Raw genomic sequence first — 22978 nt, 5'->3', positions numbered from 1 at the left:
AAAAGAACAAATAACTGTGTTATAAGCACTGTATTAAAAAGTAACTAGAGTATATTTATGGATACAAAAAAATCTAATAGGGTCAAACTTATAAGACGCTGACTAACATTACAAGTAGGTACTTAGAAACATGCTGCATTTTCCCCAAATTCCATTATGGTAACAAACACAAAAAGATGCTGATATCCAGTTCTGTTAAGTACATCTTTAGTTCCACCCATTACACAATATCAAGTAAGAAAACAGTTTTATCTGACTGGTGGCTCAATGGCGCAGCCTATGTGTACAAAAGTATAACACAAGAAGTTTATAGGTCTATAAATGAGTGCCAACCCTCTGATTTTTTTGGATTTAGATAAGCAAACATACCTGCAATTTATAAAAAGTGATGAGCCGCATAAATGAAAGACTATTTTACTACAATGCCCATACTTACCGATCTAAATTAATGAAATTAACCACAATATAAAACATGAAATGCAAGCGATTCTGTGCAGAATTAACAAATAAGCTAATTTCTTCTGATATTTTTCTCTAAGTCTAGATCTGAAACAATGATTTTCACTCATCCTTTATTAAGAAGACTGCAGAATGAAATCTTATTTCACATATATATATATTTACAACTCACAACCTTTACAATGCACATATGGGTACATTAATATTGCTTGCCTTATGTTCTTCTTTTCAGAGGCAAAATACCTACTTAGATTCACATTTTTTGTTTTCAAAGTAATATATTCAGTGAAAAATATATTACTACTCTGCTTTAAGTAACAAGCAAATTCTTAGCTTTTATCTGTAAGCTTAAAATTTTAGCACAGAAGCATGCAAATATAAGTACCAAGAAATACTCTCCTATATATGCATCTAACATGCAATAGCTCTCCCACTTCCCCACCCCAACTCTCAATCAGCTCAAAGCAACCAAATTCAGTAATTCCACTTAAATAGGATCACAAGCCAGTTACAGCACAGGATCTAAGTTTGCATTGTAAAAACCATGGAGTTTTACGAGAGAGAAGGAGAGAAAGATGGAGGCTGACCAGCTCACACCTCTAACGAACTGGATAATAATTTTCAGACTGGTTAAAATACCAGTTAGTTCATTCAAAGTGGATATTCAAACCTGGCTATGATATGTCACGACCTGTATCACTTGTTAAAAGTGAATTGAAGAATCTTAGCGTCTTGTAATTGGGGAAACCTGCAAGCAGTGCATTTTGTTTAAAGAAACATTCCCCTAGCTAATTTGCCAGGTTTTAAACCAAAATAAAAAGCATAACAAGAAAAATAATAATGTATCACTCTATAATATATATAATATAAGCATCTATCCATAGAAATGTAGTGGCGAAACTTTCAAGTAAAATCTTTTGAACAATTGGATGTTTGTATTTTGTTTTAGAGAACAAAGTCATAATGGTCTTTATAAAGCCAAGTATACTGATGTTAAAGAAGTCTTTTTTTTTTTTTTTTTTTTTGTCATGCAGAGTTCGCTGCTAATCCAGACATAGAAGAGAACTGTGTTTTATATTTACACTCAATTCTTTTTTTCTATTATTCTAATAAAATGACCCTGCATATTTACTCAAGCTGTTTAAACAGGCAAGAAGTGCAAAAACCACAGCTTGCATCATGTTACAAACCCAAACCAGTAAGAAAATTGCACGCACAGAAACAGGTATTAAATTAAAAAAAAAAAAAATCAGACAGTACACTTGTTTCAGGGTATCACTTATTTATGCATATATACAAAAGTGTAAAAGCTTTTTTAAATATATAAGGAATTTGTTTTTTCCATTGTCAGCATTTCTTATTTTTTATAAACATCAATTAATCAAAAAATCCTGGATTTAACTCAAGCTCAGATAACATTGTCCCTTTGTTTTCCAACTAAAACAGTTTTGCAGGTTTGTTTCCAAATAGGTCAAATGATCCTATTTTGTTATACGCAAAGAGATCGATATACTAATTTCACTTTATTTGCTAATGCTGCTCATCATTGACCGTTAATAGTTTCTTTGGCCGTATTCCTTTTTATTTTTGAAGAACTTGTAGGGCATGAATGCATGGAAATGATACACTACATACTTGGCACTAAATTGCCCAAACCAAAATTCTGGGTGTTGGAAACAGCAGAGTGATGACTACACTCTGCATCCTACACTAAACACATCTTGTTTTTCGCAGTAATGGCTTTGTGTACTTACTTAGCAGTGCTCTTTAGTGCTGTTTCGAACAGACATTTGTGGTCGGCTATGGACGTGCTCACGTCCTGAAAGGAGCTGCTTATTCAGTTAAAGTTAAATTCCCACTCCAACTGTTTCTCTGGTTGCTTGCTGTTTGCTCATTCTTGAATTAAACTGGTCACACACACATTTTTCATGTTTGATCCACTGAAATAAAACTAGACAATTTTTATAGACATGGTTTTATTGAAATGGATGTTTATTAGTTAGATCATACTGCTCTACAGAAAATAATTCTCTTGCTGCTTATAAACATTTTGATCAGCCATATTCAAGTGAAAGAACAAGTCTAAGGGGGAGGGGGGAAGGAAAAGAAAGAAAATGGGAGGAGTAGAGACGGATACCATGTACAATTCTCATGTGACCTGTGATACTACCTAATTAGAAAACTTAAAACTTTCCATAAACCTTTCAATTGGAAGCAGCAGTATTACTACCATCACTGTTCAGTTCGTGTTCGCTGATTTACTACCTACATCTCTGTGAGCAGAGGAACAGCAAATGCAATGCATTGTTTTGAGGAAGAAATCTAACGGCACAACACAAACAAGCACCATCAGTTTCGAAACTGCATGCAAATAGAGCAAAGGGATTTTTCCAATAGATCGTTCTTCATTACGCTACAGGACACATAAGAGAACGCTACGGAACTGCAACCTCAATTATACTGGCCAACAAATTACCTTTAACCATTAAATTAGAAAATGTTCTTCAGCAATATTCAGTTTAGCATTCTACACTGTCTCCAGGCTGAAGGTGGTCTGCATGTTGAACTCAGTACTGTGTGGGTTATAGTCTTTGTTTGCAGTCTTAACTGGGGATTGCACCTTAGCTACCGTAGTTCAAGCGTAAAAATACTTTGTCTGTAACACTATATACTGTTGCCAGCGACCCTCTAAATCCTTGAACCAACTGTGTCCTCTGGTGTCACAGAAGATAATGCCAATTTATTGCAATGTGTGGCTTTTTTAACTGATTAAAATTAAGCCGTAAACACGTGACAATGGAATTAGCACATTTAGAGAGTCTGTTTTCCCACATCCCATTTTGCGCTAGTGCGGCTGATCCCTGCAACTCTACGCGGGTGCAATTTTAATGACTTCGCTAGGTTTTGATGTTCTTATGAAAAAGCAGTGCTTGGTGTTTGTGGAGAAGGTAGATATGGAAGCTGAGTAGCTGTGATTGGGGACACTGTGACATCGTCTCTGTTTTTTGATAGGATCGGTGTCATTTTCCTCCCCACGATAAGACACCTCACTGACAGAGCCCGATTAGGGAAAATTTTATTATAAAATTCACTTCTATCAAACAAGGATAGAGTGATAAACAGTTCAGCCTCAGGGAGAAACAGGAAAAGATTTTTCCTCTCTCTCTCCCCTCCTTTTTTGTTATCCTTCCCGCGCCCCCCCCCATTTATGAAAAATCCTCCTCCTCGTAGGACTTCTCCTGAAAGTGATTGTGTTTAAGCTATTAAGAATTCCCAAAATGTAAAGATCAAAGACATCTGAATGCTGTTCTAAGAGCAGAAGAGTTGCATTACTTCACAATTCAAGAATATGATTTTAAAAAGTAAAAAGTGAGGAATTCTGAATTACATTTTCTGTCAAATTTGTTAAGACCAAGGACCTTCTGAAAAGGAAGCTTAGACAATCATAACTTTACTTTACATTATTCACTTACATTTCTCCCTGGTTAGAAAACTGACAAGCTGCAGGGTAAACAAGGAAAATGGATGCTTGTGGCCCTCTAATGCTTGAAGATGGACTAACCTCCAAGGAAGAACATAAAACAAATATTGATTTACTTTTTTTTAATACTAAAACATTTTTGCTTCTGCGTTTGATAGCTCACAAAGGATACCTTTAACCTGGCCTCTAATATCATATATGCAATATACTTCCGTACACTAATCAGCACATGCATAGTCAATAAGTAAATATTATCTCTAGAAGCTGGCTTGGGGAACTTTTTGAAAGGAGTACATGAAGTACATGACACACAGTAACTCATTCCAGTTCTTATTTTACACTACCTCACTGAAACAGATTAATTAGCTGATTAAGAAATAATCAATGATAAAAAGAAAAAAAGAAAAAGAAACAAGCACAATGGAAAACTACTGTACTGATGAAGATATTTTCAAGCTTTCACATCTGAGCTGTAACAATGCCATGAATCAAATGGGTTTCTTGGTGGTTTAACAATAAAACTTCTAATGGGAAAAAAACAAACCCAAACCTAAGCACTGCCAGTTCTTTATGTCCAAAACAGAGTCACTACATTGAAACCATTCCCTCAAGATGGTGGCCCCAAAGTTACAGACCCTCCTTAAATGACTTTTAAGCACTTTCAATAAGAACATTACAAATCTGCTGTCAAAGAGAGCCTTAACATACAAGTCCTTCTGGCAATGTTCTAGATTTGCTTTTAATAAATAACAATGGGAGGATGTTTACAAGCATATATAATTTTCATTAGGCACACTCATCCCCAAATACAGTACACACATGATGCAAACTTCAAATAACTTCAGTAGCAGTTGTAGCCCTGAAGTGAAAACTTGCCAAAAAATCCCTGCTTATTTGGCTAACATGTCGTTCTAGAAATTGTATTTACTGTCATCTGTGGCCTTCTAAGTATTAACTGAAGGGTCTGCTGAAATTAATACAGCAACAAAACTACATCAGACTCAGCCATCAAGACAGAGCTCAGCTCCTCCACTTGCTACTTGATTGAAAGAAGAGGTAAAATTGTTATTCAACACCCTCAGAACTGCCAAGACAAAATATGTTCCATCTATCTACAGTTTCAAGTTGAGCACACCCTATTTTTAAGAACATACAAATTATTTTGGAAGTCATGACCATACTTATCCAGTCTTATAATGAAATACTAGATTACTATCAAATATTATCACCATGGGTTTTGTACTGTTGATTCAGTCCCATGCTCCGCAGTTCCACACAACCAGCAAAAAAATGGGTTTTCAAAGACAACTTCATTAGAAACAAAATATGGCTAATGAAGGTAAGGCAGATCACTCAAAGGGCAGATTGGACAGCCAACACATTTTAGTCTTCAAAATGAGATTTTAGACAAGTTAGTGATTCCAATACGGGCAGCAGCTGAAGGAAAAAGGTTGATTAGCCGTCTGCTAGATAGATTTCCTTCGATAGCTTCTCAAAAACCCATTTACTTCTGATTGATTGTAACCACAGCATAAGAGCTATTAACAGTGCATTAAACAGATTAAAAAACCCCAAAAACCAACACCAAAACCCAAACCAGCTCAACAACCCCATCTAAAGACAGAGGAATTCTGATTAGCTACAATAAAGCAATAAGGCTATTCTCCCCTACAATTTCTTCCCATGTGAACGTCTTTAAACCTGCCTGGAACTTTTTATCTTATTTGGGGAATGGCAAAGAAAACTCTACGTGACCAGTGCAGACAGCTCACTGTTATGATACCTTCCTTGTGCTAACGTTGGCTGCTCCCCTTCTCATGCAGACCGAAAGGGAGCTGGTAAGAACGACTGGCAGGAAACAAAGGTGATATTAGAAAACAGCATCTTTCTGTTCTGTGTAACTACACAGCACTGCAGTTTGCAACACGGAAGAGAGTTATACTTGAACTCCAGTACCCAAATGAATAATTAAGATCTTCACACAAATACTAGCTTTTTTCCTGGAATGTCCCCGAATAGCAGCATTAACTAGAGGGGACACACTTGAAGTCTCCTAGAAGGAGCAAGTAATACCCTTTCTGTCCCCAAGACATGTAGCACATGAGTCCTCTGTGTGGATCAGTGTAGCTATAAATACATTTATCTAGAAGAAATAGTCAAACAGTCTCTTCTAAGAGTAGTGTCTGATTGGTTAGCAGAAAATTGATACTGTGGAGTGAAGAATAACTGATAAAGAGATAATCCAGTGTGGCAATGTAGTTCTGCAGCACTGTAGCTCCAGCCTTCATTGGGTGGTGAGTGTAGGGTGATGGAAGAAAAGGATGGGCTTCTGTTGTTTGCATTTGAAGTATGAGGGAGGCATGGTGTGAGCAAACTTCAGATGTGAAGAACAAAAGCCCAGTTTTCCTCTATACCATCTTTAACTATATGATGAAACCTAAAGCTGAAACACTGCACTATTAGATTTTTACAGCTGATGTTCTGTTTATCTGTTTTTTCCTCTATGAGGAGACGCAAATACCTGCATGCATTTATTCAGTGCATGTACAGCTTCATTTTCAGAGAGAGGGTCACTGTATATGTTCTAAACTGAACTTAATTCATGCTGTAATTTCCCAGACTGTTAACAATACATCATGCTCATTATTGGCATAACCATACATTTCCCAAACAGGCTATATTTAACAAATATTTAAAATTACTTCTGCAAGGATTAAACATCCACAAATCTTTTTTATTTTATATAAATGAATAATTTGGAGAGAAGAATAGTACCCAAGCTGGTGGTGGATCAGACTATGCCAGTTACAGGAGCACTTAAGCGCCCATTGGCACAGCAAGACTCAAAGACCCGGTAGGTTTCAAAGAAACACTTTTTTTTTTTTTTCCTTCTAGAACTCTTTGCTTTCTAGTAAAGCTGCAACCACAATGTTCTCTCCCTTAATGCCACCATAAAAAATCAAAACACTTTAAAACAAATTGATGTCCTCTTTAATACAGTCATCACATCATCACAGTACTCTTGCACCCCGCTTGGTGACAACCAGGGGGATGCATACACACATCTCTCTCTTGCTTGCTCTCCCTCCCTCTCCTTTTTTTTTTTTTTTTTTTTTTTTTTTTTTTTTTTTTAAGGCATTGAAGTGGGCAACAAAGAAGGAAAGACTGGGAGAGACACTCAATTGAGATATTGGCACCTTTGATTGACAAGATCTAATCAGCTTATCTCCACACTAATAAAGTTGATGGCCTGTGGAGCTGGTATATGTCCAGCTTCAAGTGAACTTTCAGTAGCCAAAGCCTCAAGGGCCAGGACTAAGACTGAGCTTATCTAAACTGATTTAAATCAATTCCTAATGGGCTATTTCAATTTGATCAATTTGAAAGGATGGAAACCTGTAACCACTTGACTCAATTGTCTTGATTCATGCTGGCATCACTGGAGATTTGGTCAGAGCCACAAACTATTAATCTACAACGAAACAATGGACCACAACTGACACTTCTGAAATGCTTTGACCCTCCTTCAGGTACTGTTCAGTTTATTCCAAATCGGGTGTTTTACAGAGCTACTTCTCTTGTACACGCACTCAGTAAAACATTTTAAGTATCCTATTCCAAAACAAGCAGTGAATGCTACATGCAAAATTCCCTATGCCATAAATAGGGACTGAACTGCTTTGCAGCTTTTGAACAGTTTGATTTGTTTTTTCTAAATTGACAAAGACCTTTATGTGTTTTGAGGATCTCCCTGACCCACCGAAGGTGGGATAGCAGAATGGAGCAACTATGATAGGAGCGATTTGAGCACTCTGATTTCATTCATCATGAGGCAAATTAAACAATTCATTCCTCAAGTTCTTGAAACAGATTTTGCAAAGCTCAATGCACTTTCAACGCCAGAAGAACATGTAAAGGAAACATATGTAGCTATATATATTACATGTTACTGTGAAAAAGGCTTGCTGCTTCTCTCAGGGTAAATAATTGTTTTTAAGAATCCAACATCATTCATAGCATAAAAGTAAATCTACATAAACTAATTTCTGAATTAAGAACTCTGTTACTCATATAAACAAAGTAATATCTTTAAGCAAACATGACAATAAGATAAACAGAATCATCTTAAGAGGTGGAACCATATGCTTGTATGTACCTTAGCAATTTGCCAAAGCATGAGCAGTGAAATGAGGTATCAGTCAAGTATTTTTCAGTCAATAGTACACATGAACACCTTAGGAATGTCTTGTGTTTAATAGAGGTAATTTAAGCACTTTCCAAAGGAAGAGTTTTTAGGTATTAATGCTAGATTACAAAAAACCCTGAGCAATATTTTCATTCAGATTGTGGTTTTCAAGCTGTAATTGCTTTATACAAAATCCACTCTAGTGTTATCACTCAATATCATCTTCACTGCTGTACATCTGAAGATAATTTTGCAATAAAACTTAATTGATAGAGCTTATTTTTCACTAATCTCCTAATATAGAAAAATGAAAAAGTACTAACAGTATGTATTATAAGCTATGACCCTCACAGTGCAGCATATTTCTAGTTTATCAAACTAAAATAGATCCATTTTATGGCATCAAATATTTCATATACTTTAATAATGTAGAGACTTTCTCCCAAAATAGGAAGTAAATGGAAAATTCCCTTAATAAAGCAAAATGTGGAGAGTAAAAGTAATTCACAAAGAAGCTAAGCAGAACATCTCATCTCATAACATTACTAGCTTGTGCCCCACCAACCATTAGTGCAAAATCTCAAAACGTTCTAATTATGGAAATCATTAACTCTGCCATCAGTGACATCTATTGAGAAGTTAAATTCAGTGATTTTATAGTTACAAACTGAACTCCTTCTGACATACCACACAAGCTGGATTCTGAACAAGACTTTTTAAACAATTAAAACACTGTGGATCATATTATATGTCCTTCTCTCTAAGGTATGTTAGACCTAGCATCAGTCCTAAGCGCTTCTCATCGGTTAAGTACACAGCTCTACTGATTACCCAGAATATTAAAAGGGAAAATAAAGCATTAGGTGTTCATAGCAGAGGACTTTGAATTCCAAAGGCTTTTTCTTGAACTCCAGCACAGCTGAAAGACAACTCTTCCAGAGCAGGGAATTCACCAGGTGCCAGGCAGCCATGAAGGCACCATGAGAGCTGCCACCAGCACCACCTCCTGGAATCCTGAGACCTGGGGTCATGTTGAAATCAAACCCCTATAGCGCAGTGCTCCTGAGCAGGCTAGATAACTCCCAGGCTGAAAAATAAGTGGTCTGCAGAATCAAGGAGCCACCTTTGGCTCACAATCAAGAGTTTGTCTGGTTGCCCCAGACTTTATTCCCAGCTGTGCTAGTAAAATTCTGATAGACTATAGACAATTTGGCACTTTGAATACCTGGGCGCTGCTCTGCAATCCATGTGGGCTGAAAAGAGATAAACCTGAACTGTAAAACTGATGTGACCTCTCTGCTCCTGCAGTGTGACTATAAGCCTCCCATCATCCCCAAATCTGCCACCTTTCCACAGCACTTCTGCTTTGGCCTCTTGTAGAAGGATGCAAACTCTTTGGTTATTCAAAGATGACTCAAAACACCAGAGGGAAGTGGGGAAATTGTTCCTACTATTCGGAATGTTTATATAGGCTTACAGATACCACCTTTCCTGACCATTCAGGATTACTTCTGTAAGACAGAGAAGATACTGCTCTGGCCTCATTTATCTGAGCCTCAGAGATTAATCTAGCTTGGTGCCGTTTTGTTTTTTGTTTTGTTTTGTTTTTTTTAATTTAACCTCATTAGGCTTTGGTCTACCTATCTACAGAATGAATGTAACATCATTGACTCTGTCTCTCAAGAGGGTAACATGGATGCACAAATGAAGCTCTGGGAGCTCATGATATTAAAACCATACGGCCATCAAACTGGCAAAAAACCTGCAGCCACTTCACATATTGTAAAAATTAAACTAATGCCTTACTTTTGCATTTGAATACCTCTCACGCTGTCATTTGATGAAGGAAAAGTTTTCTAAACATAGCAATCAGTTTGCTGAAATCACTGCAGATGTATCAGACAGAATTAATGATTGTAAAAGGCTCACAGTCTTGTGCTTTGTCTTCTGTGAATGAAAACACTACTCTCCAGACCAGATAAAAATCAGCCTCTGCCTTTTTTTGGCAGTCTGATCATAACAAGGCCAAAGTAATATTAAATCATTTATGAGGTTTTTAAGTTTAAATATCAAAGTGATACATATGCAGAACTGTTATGACATCTGAATTTCAGCAACAGGCATTTCAAACTATGTAAAACCTGACATTTCAGTGTTTATATACAGAACCTGCTACGATACAAAACACCACCTCTCCACCCATACTTTTTCATTTAAAACTTTCTTCTTTGCTACACAGTCACAGTTATATTTCAGCCTGCTGCAAGAACAGATTCTTGCCTAGAAACCTGTCATCCTTATGCAAATAGGAAAAATCTACTGTATATTAATTATGATTTTTATAGTGATCACTTTCAGTCTCCTCGTTTCCAGTAGTCAGTCTTTCATCCCCCTTATTATTCATGTAGAAATGTTCTTTTGGCAGCTAAAATGGTAGTACTTTTATGCAATGTTTTGATGAAGCACACCAGAGAAAATAAAACAAAATTAACTGGACTACCCAAAAAAGGAAAACAACACAGGTGATACACAACTGTTCAGGGTATTATTTTCATGAGATATGGGAAATAACATGTACTGTTCATCAATTATTCCATAATGTATAATGCCTGTCTCCCTAACCTTCTAACAGCTGGGATTGAAATGTTTTGACATGATGATCTCTAGGTGGAAATACTGAAGGCGTTAAAATATAGATATAAATAGGTGATAATGAAGAACAAAATGTGTACCATTTTCTTGCAGTCACAGTTTGCAAATTAACAAGCTGCTATCGATTTTTCTTTGAGGTCAATAACAGCATTTATTGATCTGAGAAGTTAATACTCACTGAGGTCAATATTATATCTCAGGGGTTAACAAATCTGGATACTGACTTCTATTTCCTGTCCATATATAAATATTACATAGGCAAAATGGGCAAATTTAATCTTTGGAGATAAGAAAGCGCTGTATTTGACACAATACAAAACCCCCAAAATATTTAAAGTTAAGAATAGAGACTACTTGGATCATTTCCAAGCAGTTTTCAAACACGCAAAAGCTTTTATTAATCTACAAATACTGGCTTCATGACCTGTATCTTCAGTTCTGAACTTAATGTCTCCCAAATATAGAATGGTCATTCATGGTGCTATTTCCTAACACCAAAAATGAAGCCACTTTAAAGGCTACTCAATATCAAGTGGACATTAACAAATTTTACCAAACTACAATAAAGCTCATAAGAAAAGAAGTAGCCAGGTAACAGTTGTGGACTTTCTGATTTTACTTATGGCCAAGTCTTTCCAATGTGATCTCAAGCAATATTAAGAGAAACTCTTCTACTGCCTTTAATGAAATCTGGACCAGGCCCTTGTAAAACCATGCTGTTTTCTTCTGATTACTAGTTTGGTACTCAAGCAATCACATCTCTAAAGAAAAAATTAGAAGCCAGCAATTAGTCTCCTGATAATTTACACAGACACGTATCATTGAAACTCTAGCATACTCTTGGAAAACAACTGGAAAGGAAATACCAAGCCCCTACAGGTATTTTTGCAGCTAGGTACTCCATTATAATAAATGGTCAATAACGTAACATTTCAAAATATGGAAGTTATACATTTGATTTCTTAAGAATTACATCTGTGAAGAAATACTATTAAACTTAACAGCACAAGCAACATTTAGTATGTGCATTACAGGCAAGCATTTAAAATGGCTAACAAGGATACTACAGAACTTCAACAATACTCTGTACATTTGCAGAACTTTACAATTTAAGAACTTTTTACCATTATGCAAAGCTGAAAATGTTATTTTATGCATGAAAAAACTGTAACAGAAAGTCTGATAGCCTACAACTTGTACAGAACTAAAACTGTTAAAGCTCAGACTCCAGACCTGTGTTGTAGATATGAGTGAAAACACAGGTCATCTGGGTTTTGGCAACAGGAGCTTTCTTTGAGTATTCTAACAAGCAAAAATTCAACACAACAGGAGATGATATAAAGCTACTTCCAGTGTTAATTCAGTACTCTACCTGCCTGTACTAAAATTTTGCTTCAAATCTCATAAATGTACAACATAAATATTAAAACATTCATTTGCTACCAAAACATAGTAGTTCCTAGACAAAACATATATAATGCTGCAAGTGCCTTATACAGAGAATTAGATGAACAACAGACCATTTGTAACAAACAAAACCTAAGTATTTCAAATACTTTAAGAAACATGATTATGCAAATAGCTACCTATGTATCTAAGAGGAAAATTAAGTAAAATAAAATGCATTGCTCTTTACAGACAAAGAAATACACATTTAATTTAGAAGTAAAAACCTGCAATTAAGAAACTGCAGTCAAACTGATTTTGAACTAATAGTTTAAATAGTTTAAATTACCTTCTTAATGTAACAATCACTCTATTTGCAGAGCCATTATCATGTGGCAATTTCTGCCAAAGGAAAACCTTTCAACCTCTATTTTGTCCTTTTTGGGTTGTCAGTAGGCTATGCCATACCTCCATATATTTCTTTAAGGTCTGTGTAGCTTACTTGTTTTGTGATATTTTTTTTTTCCCAAAAAATTTTGAATTTGAAACAACTTTCTTGGAAAAAGGAAATTAAAAACATTATTTTCTTGTTTTAGTAGCTCAATAAAACAAACCCCCCTGTCATCACATGGGGAAAACAGTAAAATTTATCCAAGCATCTTACATTTGCAAATGATTAATTTATTCCACAATTTAGCGTCATTTCCATTTCTGTGGGCCAGATTCTTAGAAGTATTTAGAAGTGTTTTCTCCAAAGATGGAGTTAAGTGCCTACAATTAGTTCAGAAGATGGTAAAGCAGGTCTATAATCAAGTATCACTTTCTTCCATCTGATTTAGGTACCTTACCTGCTTAATTAATTCAGAAAAAGACAATAAAACATAACTGCAGCTCCATAATTTATTATATTTGATCCTGAATATTTTTTTACTGAAGTTTCATCCTGTCCTACTTTTATACAAACTGAAAACTGTAGAGCAGTCTTGTTTTATAATAATTAATCTAAGCCTTAACGCACCATGAACAAACTAGTGCAAGAAAGTAACATGTTTTTTCTGCATCTGTTGGGTTATTTAAAAATAAAAAATAATTAAGACAATAACTTTTCAGCACAAGAAACTGCAATGACAAAAATTAGAGACAGTGTTAAACTTCACATTTACTCTACTATAAATAGTTCCAGCAAATAATCTAGTACATGACATTTATAAAACTTATGGTGACGGTAAAATTTTTGTTCTGCAGAGTATTTTATGTTGTATGCAATGAAAAGCCCTCCACTTGACTCATTAACATTTGCACAAGACTGCCTCACCATTTAAAACTCATTTAAGAAAATATAATTTCTAGACTGGTTTTAAAATACATCCTCACCGTAACATTGAAAACAGTAAATTTTTAAAAATCAAAATAATGGCAAAAAACTAATGTGGTATCTAAGTTTCATTCTTAATGCATCTCAAATTAATATTTCACTACTGAAAAACACAGCACTCAAACAGCAAAAGCACTTCCATACAAAGAAAAGAAGATATTATCAGTCATTTTCACAAAATTTCTCAAGGTGTCATTCCAGCCAGGTTTTGTAGCAGTCAAATGCCAAGACATTCAACACATGTAAATCTTACAACACTCCATTACAAAAATCAGATTAATACTTTCAAGACACATTTAATAAAAACATAAAATTATTGCATCTATGTGAATAATGAAAAAAACAGAGACTGAGTAATCCTCTTCATCTAACTGTTTTGCATGGTGTCTGTCTAGATCGTGCAAGAGAGCTAAACAGGAACCAAATCCCCAAATACACCAACACTCCAAATCCTCACATTTATACTCACAGAAGCCATAAAATATGGAAAAATTCACCACAGTAGAGACCAGCCAGGCACATGCATGTTAATATTTATCTTTGCAAGATATGCCGTGTAAATTGTATGGTTTATTTAACAAAAATGCAAACCACAACAATTAGCTACTCATTATAACCTAGATTCAAGCATCATTATACTGAGCTTAACCTCACTCACAGAAAGAAATTATTATCTTGCAAACCTTTTTGGAAACGTACTAAACAAAACAGACAACCTCTCCTCCCCAGCATGCCCATGAATGCATGTGCACACACACATTTGTAATTCAATATGTAAATATTTATGCTCTGCCAATAACTGGGCAGGTTTACAACCATGAGCATTTATTACAATTGTGATGATTAGGCCAAGAGTATAAAATTTCATATAAAATTTTACATTTACTTTTCTGGAGCTAGTGAAGTAATACAAGGTAAATAGCAAGTGGCAGAAAAACAACCACGATGTGCCAGAGAGCTGATGCTGGAAATTAAGAGCAAGGGAGGAGTTAGCAAAATATGGAAGGAATGCAAGATCACAGAATCAGTGGAAGGACCAGCCGTTGAACTAGAGGAGTTAGTATGAAGAAAACAAAAAGGCACTTGAGCCAAGAAAAGATGTAGAGAAACACGAATGGACAGATGTGCGTAAGTGACCTGAAATAGACTGACATAAAATTGTGAAAAGGCAGTTTTCAAAGCCATGAACAATTCTGTGGGTCTACAATCCCTTACAACAGTAGCCAATATCAAGCAGTAGTTTCTCAAAACAAGGCTGTAACAGCTCAAAGAAAAACATTGTGCTGGTTCAGAAAGATGACCAGTGGAACAGATCAGCAGTTGAGCTCACTCTGACATGAAACCAAGCTAGACAGTAAACAGTTTCCTACATTGAATTCCTGACTCTTTCAATAAGGATGGCATTAATTTCAATTTTACAATGGATACATTTACTTAGTAATCAAGTAAAATTTGGCTACTGGGCCAAAATAAGCCTCATTGTTCAAAAGTGAAATTGTACAAACCAAGTCCAACTGAAAACTAACAAAGTTTTGATTTAAAAACAGGCTTGAACAGCCAGTATTAGTTGCAAAAATTAGAGGTTACATCCTCACCTGACACACATTACACAAGCAGACATTTCACCTGCAACTGGACTAAGTTTCCTTAAGGTTCAGTACTTACCCAATTGCATGCTAGCCCATGCAACAATTTGGTAACTTTTTGGACAGTATATGGCAGCAATTACAGGAGAAAATATACTCTATAAGCATGGCACTAAAATCATTAGCATAAAGTAGTATGGTAAGACTTGAACTATATGAAGCAACATCCAGATAAGCTACTCTTCAGTTATGCCATACTGGGGTGAGAATAGTGTTTTTCATTCCTCTGCTTCTATGCCTCACTTCAAGACAAAAGTTTGGGCTTCCCCCCTACCACTTTTACCAAAAAAAAAAAAATAAATATAAAATTTGTGCAACTCTTCTATCCTAAGTTGTAAAAGAGCAAAATACTGCACTTGAAAGATGATCTACCACGAAAACTCTTTTGATATTGACTTTACCTAGAAAACCATGTTCAATACAGATAAATTTTTTAATGTTAAACTTTGTTCTTTAGTGCAATTGGAGGAAAACACTGTTCGCCTGACAGGAAGTAGAGGCAGAAGGCTTCAAAGAAAAAACATATATAAATCCCCCCCCAAAACATAGAGTGAAATCCATTTTGTCAAGTCTAAGAGCTCATCAACTTTTCTTCTTGATGTAAGCTGTAATACAAAGTCTTTGCCCAACAAGACCTCATGCTGTGCAAATTCAGCCATACCCACGTAGCAAAAAAAAATCTGTTAAAAACTATCAAAAATCTTGTTGTTTACTTAGGCACCCAAAATAATAACTCACCAAAGCCTGCTTTTTGAATGAAGTACAGAGCTTCTGTTCTGCGTACAATGAAATCACTAAGTTAAGTCTTTAAATTAGCAGGATATTAAGATTTGAAGGTCAAAAGGTGAATTTGTAATTCTAGTCAGCTGTGCCTTTATAAGGGTTGTAACAGATTGACTGTCATTGCCAAGCCCATATCACTTGGAATCAATTAATTTCACCTGATGAAAGTTCAAAAGAAGTGGTCGTGGTATAGGATGGGAGGGAGAGAAGAAATCACGAGTAAAAGGGAAGACTGTCTAGGTACAGCCTACCGGAAGTTGAATTCCACCCATTAAAGACTATATTAAAGACTAACCAGCAGTTCCTAACTACCTGAACCTTTTTGGACAAATTCTCTACAACTTTTTTTTTTCTTTGTTTTCTTTTTTTTTTTTTTCCCCCTCTCTCAGGAAGAATATGAAACCTGATAAAGAGAACTTCTCAGGCCAACACAAGTTGAATTTTTCCTTGCTATAGGTATGACTTCACGTTTTTTTGTCCACCTATCACAACCAGTTGTCTGGACAACCTATGTTAGATAAAATTCTGACATTTCTCTGAGACACCAAAGTGCAGTGGCTGAGAATGTTGTGAGAATGTTGTTCAAATAAGGAAAGAGACTACATAATGGAGGAAAAACAAACTGGTGGCTTTTTCCATTATCCCTTTGCCAAACCAAGGTAGTTTGTGAAGAGTTTACTCAGACTGCTAGAACCGCTATTCATTTATCCTTCTATTTTTATCCTCATTTCTTTTATTTGCCTTAACTGCTCAGAACCAGACAACAAACTCTGAAATGTTATCACAGGTGGGAAACTTCCCTGAGGCTAAATAATTTCAAAATTGAAAGAAGCAGGTAGTGTAACTTCAGACCAAAAAATATAACCACATACCTCAACCTATAATCTTCACATTTTTATTAGGAGAACAAGTCTTTAAAGGCTTTGCTATGGACTTAGGAATACCTTCATCAATAAACAGCATCTTATGGCAGTAAATATGATAGAGAGTGCCAGCACTGAAGATCACGCCTAAATGCTGTTTTCAGTGATTCAGTGAGAGGTAGTGAACAGTCTACACAAGTAGGGGTGATCCAATACAGTGCTTTTAAAATAATGTTTCAGAAGTTATCTTCCTAGATCAGTGTATAATTCAAATATCAATGTATTTAAAGGCATTCTATGACAAGTGCAAGGTATTTGTGAAAATACATACACATTTCAGCCTGTATGATTACTCGTCCAGAATGCACATGGGAAGTATTTAAGCACAAAATTTCTGATATCTGAAACAAAATGTTTCCATCATTCTAGCATGGAATAAAAATCCACAGTCTGAAAATTATGTTTCTACTACATATAATAAAGTATAATTAAGAAGTTATTGCAATGTTTTGCTCATCCCAAAATCAGTCTTAAACTTACTTCAACTGGATGCCAGTTCCTAACAAGACTGAAGTTGAGTTGTCCCATGGTATGTGGAACAATAACGACTTCCTGCACATTAGCAAACATTAAAATAACCTGGGACTTCTTCCAGAACAGAGACAAAATGGCCAAATTTGTCTCACTATTTTTTGTACTATAGTTAGCAAATCTGTACTACTGAACAGATTCGACATTCCTTATTTGTTGCATTAATGGTATAATCCCAAACCTACTGAGGTGAAAGATAAGCATTCATTTTATTGGAATTCCAGTTGAAAGGTGCTGAGTACCCAAAAGATAAGCTTTTAACAGAAATGGTCTTCCAATACTGCAGAGACTGTGAAAACTCTGTAAAATAAGTTTTTCTCATCTCCTCAAAAAAAGTAGTTGGAAAAGTATTTTTTGGTATTCTGAAGCAGTTAAGAGAACAGGACTTAAATAATGAAAATGCACCATTTCCTTACTTTACAGTAAGCACTTTACGTATTTGTAAATATACGAATATACTAAAAAAATCTGTATCCTGCATTTGCGACAACACAGACAAGTGCAGAGGGCCACTGAGCAGAGGGAACAGGCTTTGAACACTACTGGACAAGGTGAGGTGGGCTACTGGGGACACTTCTCATGGCCATAAACATGCAAGGCCCATGCTGCTGTGGAGTCAAATCTTGGAGAGGAAACAGAGTGAAGGGGAACAGGGATGGTGCCACAATTTGCATGAATACGTGCAAGAGTATCTGGACAGAGTATTAAAGAGAAATGTGGAGCTAGGATTGGGAAGGTCACAGCTGGGAAGGCTGGCGAGCAGGAGGGAAGGGGGACGGGAGGGCCAGGAGGGAAGAGGTGGTAGACACAGAGCCAGAGGGAGCAGCTCAGCAACTGGCTGTGCAACAAACCAGAAATATTCAAACTGAAGTTAGTGGAAAAGGTACTTTGCTGGCATCAACAGCCACACTGTGAAACACTGAGAAATAGAAACTGAGCAGTGTGGTCCATCCATGCCCTCCTGATGCTGCTTCTGACTGTCTGTTACAAGGCACCAGCACTACCTGAACATGTTTCCCCCCCACGACCGCGCAGCTGAGATCCTCCTGAGGCCTGACATCCTCAGAAACAAAAATCTCTCCGTATTTCTTCCTCCTCCCCACTTTAAAGCCTGGGCTACGAAGAAGGGCAGAGGGCTTAGAGATGCAGGAATGCAATATGCCACTTCAAAATGAATTTCTGAAACAATAAACAGATTTTAATAGAAATCAGCTGGCAAAGAAAAAAATTATATATGAAACATGAAATACTGTTGCTAGCAGAAGAAACAGGGATCATGAAAAAGCTCTCTCTGATGGTGACTGGAAACTGCATAAAAACTCATTTCACTGTAGAAACTTTGGATTAAGATTTCAGTAGAAAGATGTTCTGGCATATCAAAGAAACACCTGAGGAGGAGATATTGGTATATGCTCCAGAACTCAGAAGCTCTCTTTCTCTAATGAAAGGTTCTACATACAGTATTCACGTATACATGTATGAATAATTCATTAGAGATGAAATAGGTGGATATTAAGTGTAAATATCTTGGACAGGAATAGACGTTTTTTATTTAAAGCAAGGGGCAATAGAAGCAAGGTCCTGATTTTCAAAACTTGGTTTCCATTTCCATACCCTTAGTTATTTGGAGCTCAAATGTAATTGGAATATGCATACAGCTGAAGACAGAACAGGGGTGTGAAGGTCCAAGTGATATTAACTAATGCAAGCAAATACTAAGTGTACAAAATAACAACAGGAAGGAAGCAACACTTTTTTTCCCTAGTCTAATGTAGCCCTACATGTATGAATATTAGTTTGTTATTTTTATAAATTAACATTGGATGCTATAGCCATTTAATTTTTTCCTAAGTGAACAAATACTTTTCAGTTTGATCATAGCAACACTTAGTATATTCTCTATCTGAAAAGCCAACCTCCAGTAATGGAATGGAATCAGTTTAGTGGATATACTTATTTTAGTTTTTGTCATTCCACATATTCTATGTCATCTCTGGTGTGCACCTTGTTTATGACACCGGAACAGCACAACCACCCTATGAAATATGGAGGGAAAAGGTCCTTCAGGGCTGGTGCTTGGCGTTCAGGTTGTTCCATCAGTGAAGGAGTCGGGAATCACAATCTGTGGCATGCTGCTGCGGACAATGTGCTAGCATCTCAAATTCCACTACTCATATCTGGCAAGACACCTACTGGAGTCATTTTAAAATAGTTCCCTATTCATGCTAAAGTCATTGAACTTGAAGCCTCCTGCCTTTAGGAGCCCGCTGTAAACACTTCTTAACACATTCTCACTGGCGATCCTTTTACTGTACTTTTGCTCAATTCTGCATCCAGATAAGACAGTTTCTACTATCATTTCATGAAGAAGTAAATACACCTCTTTGTCTAATGAGATTCTCATTTACCTTCCACTCAGAACGCTGCCAATACTGTGAGGCGGGTCTGACCATCTGCCTGTCAGGTAGGCTACCACTACATTACGTTATATATTTATAGCTTAGTCCAGAAAGAGAGGTTTGACTGTAGTTCATTACAACAGGTGAAATCCACTGAAATTCGCTTGGATCCCTAAGTACTAAGAATTATTCATGTCACACAAGGGTGGAAAATAAGCTGTTGTGTCTCTTTCTCAGAGATATTTCTCCTTTAACTGTATTAGAATTACATATTCCTGGAACCCCCAAAGAGTAAGGAGGATTGGAAAAAACATTTTAAGCAGCCTGAAGTCAAGATTCAGAAGGATTTTCTCTAAATGGAACAAGACAGTTTTTCTTCCTTCAATTTCTTTTCTTTAAAACACCATGTTTACATATTACAAAAGGGATATAAAACCAGAAGCCAAGACAAAAATTTAAGATACGGTGCAAAGAATAGTCTATTACCCACAACTACAAACTTTTCTAGTAGCACGGATATTTCAGAGAGATTCAGAGCTATGGCATAATATCCAATAATTACCATTCATAGAAGCAAGCTCAACATTTGTTCTCATATTACATGTACTGAAAGCTATAGCAACATCTAGGGTTCATGAAGAAAAAATAAAAATGTGCGATGTAGTTTTGCCACGAAAGCCTGGACAGCTTTCTTGCACTGTCATGAAACATGGATCTCTCTTGCACTGTCATGAAACAAGGTGAAGTCTATTAAATATAAACACCAGGATTTTTTTTTTCCCTAGAAAGTATCTGGGCAGTTGAGAAGAACATACTGAAAGTAATTCACCTGTAGATAACAATGGTCCTCTACCACAAGGTTTGCTCTTCTTTTCCTTGTCAGTGTTTTATATTTGCATGTCAATTTTATCTTTGAAGATGAATGAAACATTTTGAACTTTTCTTCATCCAAAATACTCCTGTCTGAGAAAACATATTTAAGACTTGACAAAGTCTTTACCACACTACACTCCACTGAGAAAATAAAGAAGTTCTGGAATTCAATTTGATGCTGTGGAAATCTGAGCCCAGGGAATGGAACTAGGAAATCTCCCCCTACAAAATAGGAAGAATTTTGTGATTCATCAGGATTAATTCAACAGACTCTCCTTTCAATTGAAACCAGCAATTTTCAGGCATTTTTAAAATCTATCTCATATTTTGAGGCTATATGGCTAGGGTAAGTGATCTGAAATTAAGAATACTGAGCTCTAGTGTTGTAAGTAATGAGTGGTGTTGGAAATGCCTAGTAACCAGGCTGTAAACTTGCTTGCCTGTTCCCTGCCAGCAAAGCACATGATAATATAAAACCAAAAAAATAACATCATGTCCTAGTTTCAGCTGGGATAGGGTTAATTTTCTTCTTCGTAGCTGGTATAGTGCTGTGTTTTGGATTTGGTGCGAGAATAATGTTGATAGCACATTGATGGGTTTAGTTATTGCTAAGTAATGTTTCTACTAAGTCAAGGACTTTTCAGTTTCTCAGGCTCTGCCAGGGAGAGGGCTGGAGGGGGAGCAGCAACTGGGAGGAGACGCAGCCAGGACAGCTGATCCCAACTAGCCAAAGGGCTATTCCATACCACAGACCATCATGCTCAGTGTATAAACTGGGGAGAGTTGGCCAGGGCTGGCCGACCGCTGCTCGGGGACTAGCTGGGCACTGGTCAGTGGGTGGTGAGCAACTGTATTGTGCATCACCTTGTTTTTTCCCCCCTTCCCTTTGGATTTTATTCCTTTCCCCATCTCTCTCCTTTTCATTACAATTGTTGTTATCATTATTATTAATTTTATTTTATTTCAATTAGTAAAGTGTTATCATCTCAACACTGAAGTTTTACCTTTTGCCTGATTCTCCCCCCCATCCCTCTGGGGAGAAGGGAATGAGCAAGCGTGGTACTTAGTTGCCAGCTGGGGTTAAACAATGACACACAAAGTATTTTTTAAACAAATATTTTGGTAAGAAAAAAGTAGATGAGTGTACTTTGCAGTGTTATCAACCAGTATTAAAACTTCCCCTACTAGTACAAACAATGGAGACCTTCAAGATTCAAACAGCTGGTGGTTTCCCTGTATGTCCTGAGAGATTTCCCTCACACGTATTTGTGCCATACAACTCAAGCAATTAAACCACAAATGTTCTGATGAACTTACTGGTCTACCAAACGCCTGTTAAATTTGCAACATACCCCTATGAATATTTACAGTAACATTCTCCTCCTTACAGTAGGCCTTGAGTACTACAGAACTGGTTACCAGGTAATATAAAGGCTTTGCTTAGTCTTTCAGGAGGTTTCCACACAGATTTAAGCATCCTCAGTATCAACAAATGATAGCAAACCAAGTATGAAAGCCTGACAGTCAGTGTTGCATTGTGTCTTAGAGACGGTGACATATGTGGCATCCTGTTCGGACACTGCTGAAGCCCATGAATCAATGGCACTGCTCAAAGAAAGAAGTCAGACCTACCAACACATCTCAGCTTGTATGAACAACTGTACATAAGATGAAAGGGCTTATCAATTTAGAGATGCAAACAGGAAAAAAGCTTCCAATTTATCATGGTAAGTTTCAGGAATGGCAATGTGAAATTGCATTAAATTAGTTAAGTGATGTCAGATTAATCCTTAGATGATCACAGGGGCAGGTTAAAATAGTATATGTATTTTTGCTGATTAAGGTAATAAGAAAGACCCAAATGTGACTTATTCCAGAGGTGAAAATCATCCAGCTTCATTACAACAAGCAACACAAATATCCATAATTGTGCAAAGGCACAACATAAATAGAATAGATACTTCAGGGTTGTCACCTTCACCTTGTCCTCCCAGAATCACAGAATGGCTGAGGTAGGAAGGGAGCTCTTGAGATCATCTAATCCAATGCCCTGCTCAAGCAGCGTCACCTAAAGCCAGGACTGTGCCCACCTCGATTTTGAATATCTTCACAGATGAAGGCTCCACAATTGCTTTGGGCTACCTATTTCAGTGTTTGACCATTCCCACAAATAAATAAATAAATAAATAAAAATAATCTTGTGTTCTGATGGAATTTCACAGGTTTAATTTTTGCGCATTGCCTCTTGTCCTGTCACTGGGCTTTACTAAAAAGATTCTGGCTC

General features: G+C 36.5%; 1 protein-coding gene across 9 annotated transcripts in view; it reads right to left on the bottom strand.

Moving 5' to 3' along the window:
• The window catches only part of VTI1A (vesicle transport through interaction with t-SNAREs 1A), a 274053-nt gene that overhangs the window by 181886 nt on the left and 69189 nt on the right, over positions 1–22978 (bottom strand). For 2 of the 9 annotated variants that reach the window (XM_080403345.1, XM_080403347.1), the window contains one exon: positions 9709–18601. The exons of 5 other annotated variants lie outside the window; for them this stretch is intronic. In XM_080403345.1, coding sequence (XP_080259471.1) covers positions 18423–18601 — 179 coding nt within the window. In that variant the 3' untranslated portion in view covers positions 9709–18422. 2 more of the 9 variants (XM_080403344.1, XM_080403346.1) reach the window with 1 other exon arrangement.

The sequence above is a fragment of the Falco punctatus genome, assembly GCF_963210335.1.
Source record: "Falco punctatus genome assembly, chromosome: 9".
Taxonomy (NCBI): Eukaryota; Metazoa; Chordata; class Aves; order Falconiformes; family Falconidae; genus Falco; species Falco punctatus.
This window is presented reverse-complemented; position numbering and strand designations above follow the sequence as displayed.